Here is a 4,625-nt window from a genome sequence, read left to right on the forward strand (position 1 = left end):
CATGTGAAGAAGAGAGGAGATCAATACACCCCTCTTGTGAAGAAAGTGAAAAAATGGCCAAGTGTGGCTCACACTTGGGCAGGGGCAACGTTATATAGCCAGATTGGGGACTTTTCCCGGTTTGTAATACAAACCGGGTCCAGAGGAGGGGCCTTTGGACCCGGTTTGTAATACAAACCGGGACTAAAGGTTCCCCACGCCTGACACGGACTGCCGCGCCCTGCCGTGGACCCTTTAGTCCCGGTTTGTATTACAAACCGGGTCCAAAGGCCACTACCGGACAGGCTCTGAGCTAGTGGGGTCGCCCTGGGCAAAACGAACCGGGACCAAAGACCAAAGGCCTCTTCTCCACTAGTGGTAATTGAACTAAAAATTATAAATACTTTAGATTTGTTTGATAATGGGAGATTTTATAAACTCAAAAGTTCTCTTCAAGCTGATACAAGCAAAATAGTTTACATACGGTCTGCATAACAAGATTAACACAACTCATAGTAACCAATAATTGAAGTTCATGCGATAAAAGGAAGAAAAACATCCGAAGGTACTGAAGGGTCGATCTCTAGTTGCACGCTCCATAAATATTTAGATATATTTTTACTTTTATTTTGTTTTAACAAAACATAAGGTGTTCCATGATCTATATATCAAATTATCACTCACCCATTTCCTCCATCATGATTGTAGTAACTACAACTGCAGGACAAGCATGAAAACCCTTGCTAGGCTGTGAACCGGCTAAAGTTGAGTTCAAGCTGGTTACTGAAACCCATGTGCCCTCTTGTGCTCGACTAGTGAGGGGGAAAAAAGAGTACATGTGTGGATATTTCACTCATTCAAGGTGGACTCCGTCATATTTTTCCTGAGGCTGTGACGAGGACCAGTGAAGTTGAAGACGAGCAATCAAGTCTGCAGCAGAAGTGTGGAAACGGGAACGACCTAGTCTGTACCTCTTCCTGTGTGACAGATTCCATATTTTTAGATTATATTCTGAACTCAATAAAAATAGAATTTGTGGATGAGAAGGGTAGGGCGGTTGGGATGGACGTCCGCTGCGAGCCTCAGGGCAGCCTCCGCTTCCTCCACTGCAGCGCTGGGTCCTTTATGCCTTAGGTCAACCTCGACTCGCTCAAGCAAAGGCAGGTTCTCCATGTCCAAGTCCAACTCAGCATCCCCCATGTTCCATGCGTTGACAGTGAACCGAATGAATTGGACCATTGGCATTGCTCCTGGTGGGAACATAGATGGCAGGATCTGAAGACTGTAGAATGTGCAGCATTTCATACATGGGAATGAGTCTGTGGTAACTACCAAGCTTTCCTCCGGGGCAACCTTAATGCGTACTCCTCCCTCTGCCCCCAGCCAGAGATCAAGAAGAGCTGGCAGCCTCCCGATCAACTGAATGTCCTTCATCTGCAATTCATCGACCCTTATGTGCAGAGTTGAGAGGAGTGGAAGCAATGACGAGTTAATCCATTTTGGCAGTGTTGAGAACATAACCTCTGAAGTAAATCTACGGAGCTTTGGAGCAGGAACCCAGCCATCTAGCATGATCATCCTATCCTCACTAGAATAATCACCAATCCTTAGGGTGTGCAGTTTGCGCAGATTGCTTAAGGACTCCACCATCACTTTTTCTAGGCTCCCATCCAATTCTCCCCACAAGATCTCGAGTACCCTAAGTTCAGTCAAATGGCCCAACTCTTTAGCATTGTTTTGATTATTACTGTTCACCAGCAGATAGGCCAGCTCTTGTAAGGACACCAATTTACCCAAACCAATTGGCATTTTTGTGTCGTATCCGATACGCATGACCAACAAATGCTTAAGCAGAATAACACTTGACGGAAGCTCATCTATAGAACATCCTGATAAGTCCAGCATTTGCAAATATTTTAGCTTTCCAATTTCTACCGGGAGCTCTTTAATTGATAACTGAACTAGTCCTAGGTACCTCAGATGTAGTAGGTTTCCAATATACTTCAGGTTAATCTTGTACCAACTTTCTGACATCTTACAATCTCCTAAGTCCAACACACGTATAACTCCAAAGCGTGAGAGAGATGGCATAACATTAGTAGCAGGTTCAAAGAGAGTAACAGATCTCAAGTGTGTCATGCTCGTGGTAGCCAGCTGAGAGACAAAAGTATCTTCCATGCCATTTTGGAGAGATAACCTGCGAATCTTGCTTTGGGAATTAGGTGTGCTACGTTGAATACCATCTAATATCGTAACAAAGTTTTCTTCAGTTGACAAAGAGCAGATGAGATCGAGCACCATGTCATGAACACGACAAGCACTTGCTCTACCTTCAACGTTAATGTCTACCGGCTGAATCATGTTTCTGTTTACTAGCTCATTAAAGTAGCCTTCCCCAAGCTCAAACATCTTAGTTCCTTGTTTGTTCGGTTGTACGAAACCTTCAGCTATCCACATCCATATGAGCCGATCTCTGGAAATCTCATAGTCTTCTGGGAATATACTCAGATATAATAAACAAATCTTCAGATGAGGAGGCAGATCATAGTAGCTAAATGACAGTATTCTTTGCATCTCCTCTAGACTATCACCTTCAACAAGCCCACGGCCAATCGAATTGAGCAAAACATACCATTGGTCCTTTGTTTTAATCTTTTGGTTACTAGCCAAAAGACTAGCTATAGTAATGATGGCTAATGGCACTCCACCACATTTCTTCAAGATACCTCTGGATACCTGCTCTAATTCATGAGGACATCCCGTCTTGCCCTGAAATATTCTTCTATAGAACAGCCTTTGGGAATCATCATCAGAAAGTGGTTTCATTTTATAAATTTTATCTTCTGTACTGGAAGAGGTACATGCTTCTGACACATTAACTTTGCGGGTTGTTGTGATTAGCCGGCTACCAAGGCTGTTCAGAGAGAAAGCACAGTTGATAAGTCCCCACACCTTTTCATCCCATATGTCATCGATTACAATAAGGTACCTATATCAATTTGCCAGAGTTAGTTGGTAGACGAAATTATCTGAGAGAGAGAGCGCGTTGTGTACTAAATTAAAATGTGTTCTGGTAACAAGGGAGTGGCACATAATATCTCCATGAGTTTATACCAACACGTCAATCCATTTGGATCGTAAGGCGCTCACAAGACAGAGAAACAAGAAAATAGTAGAATTTAATTTACAAAATGAATAAATAAGACAACTGAGATATACTGTTGAAATGGACAAGTTACCGCTTATTCTTGAGGATTTCGATGAGTTCGTCGAGGAGCTGCTTTTCGCCCCTTGCGGTCCTATGAATTTCCCCATACTTGTTCTTGTCAAGTTCATAGATCATATCCTTAAAAACTCTTTTTAAGTCAGGACTTTGAGACACTGAAACAAAAGCCCCACAATCAAATTGAACTTTGATCTTCTCATACACTGCTTTGGCAAGAGTTGTTTTGCCCAATCCGCCAAATCCAACAACAGAGACTACCTTCAATTGTTGTTTTTTCCAGTCCTCACAGCCTATCAACATCTCGACGAGTTCATCCCGTGTGCCATCAACACCGACAAGCTCTGTTACATCCTTATACATAGCCATCAGCCGAGGGTCAATAACGCTAGCAGCAGCAGCACTGAGATCGTGCATCTCAAGCCCGTACCTTTGGCGCAGCTCGCCCAGCTGCTTAGCAAGGTCCTGGGCTTCTTCTATGGCATCAGAGATCTGATGGAGATCCTTGCCCTTTCTAAATAATCTCGTTGTTTTCTTCATAATCTTCTTGACCCTGTTCTTCATTGTGGGGAGCTCACCGTCGGCGGACTCCGCCAGGCGAATCATGAACGCGTCGACGGTGTCCTCCATCTCGTACGATAACTCCCGCACTCTCCCTGCCCAGATCCGTACCTGATTATCCAGCTGATCTCGCGGCACTTCAGCCACCTTAAGGAGGGCCGCCTCCATCATGGTCAGCTCAGTTGTGAGAGAGCTGACGCCTTTCTTCACCTTCGTACTAAGGTTATATTCATCCGAGAGGAGCTGACCGAGCTTGCCAAGGAGGGGCGCATCGCCCCCGCCGCAAACTCCATTGCTTGAGCTTTTTTTTTTTTTTTTTTTTGCTTGAGCTGTTCTCTCTACACGAGGTTTGGGAAGTAGTGTTGTCCACTCCAGTAGCTTTACTACTATAGGGGAGGCCAGCGCATATGACTGGTTTCTAAATTTGACCGCTATTACTACCTCCGTTTTAAAAAATAAATCTCCTTTTTTTGTGATTTTTATTTGATCAAAAATTACTTTAATAAATATATAAAGATTGTTTGTATGCAACTAATATTATTAGAAAGTTTTTTCAATACGAATCCAACGATACTAATTACATATAATATAATCAACATTTTATTGCTCAATTTTTTTGTCAAAGTTTGTCTTCGTGTGTGCCTTATTCTTTAAAACAGAGCTAGTATAAAGTACTAGCAAGTTAGGTGCTGCAACCACTTATAAAGTACTCGCAAGTTAGGCGCGGCGGCACACCGCACCCGTGGATCCATCTTAATGAACCAATTAATTAATTTAATATTTTCTTCATCCATTTCTCTATAATTCGGTATATATTGAAGAAACTAGATGATTCGGTGCGCCTGGCGCACATGCAAAAACA

General features: G+C 43.1%; 1 protein-coding gene across 1 annotated transcript; it reads right to left on the bottom strand.

The window, feature by feature from the left end:
• Nucleotides 1-472: 472 nt before the first annotated feature.
• On the bottom strand, nt 473-4,075 carry LOC124674946 (disease resistance protein RGA5-like). The gene is made up of 2 exons (XM_047210998.1): nt 3,219-4,075; nt 473-2,968 (listed from the first exon to the last, which is right to left on the bottom strand). The coding sequence occupies exons 1-2, from the start codon at nt 3,932-3,934 to the stop codon at nt 997-999; spliced, it is 2,688 nt and encodes an 895-aa protein (XP_047066954.1). The 5' UTR covers nt 3,935-4,075; the 3' UTR covers nt 473-996.
• Nucleotides 4,076-4,625: the final 550 nt, after the last annotated feature.

This window comes from Lolium rigidum, chromosome 7, assembly GCF_022539505.1.
Source record: "Lolium rigidum isolate FL_2022 chromosome 7, APGP_CSIRO_Lrig_0.1, whole genome shotgun sequence".
NCBI lineage: Eukaryota > Viridiplantae > Streptophyta > Magnoliopsida > Poales > Poaceae > Lolium > Lolium rigidum.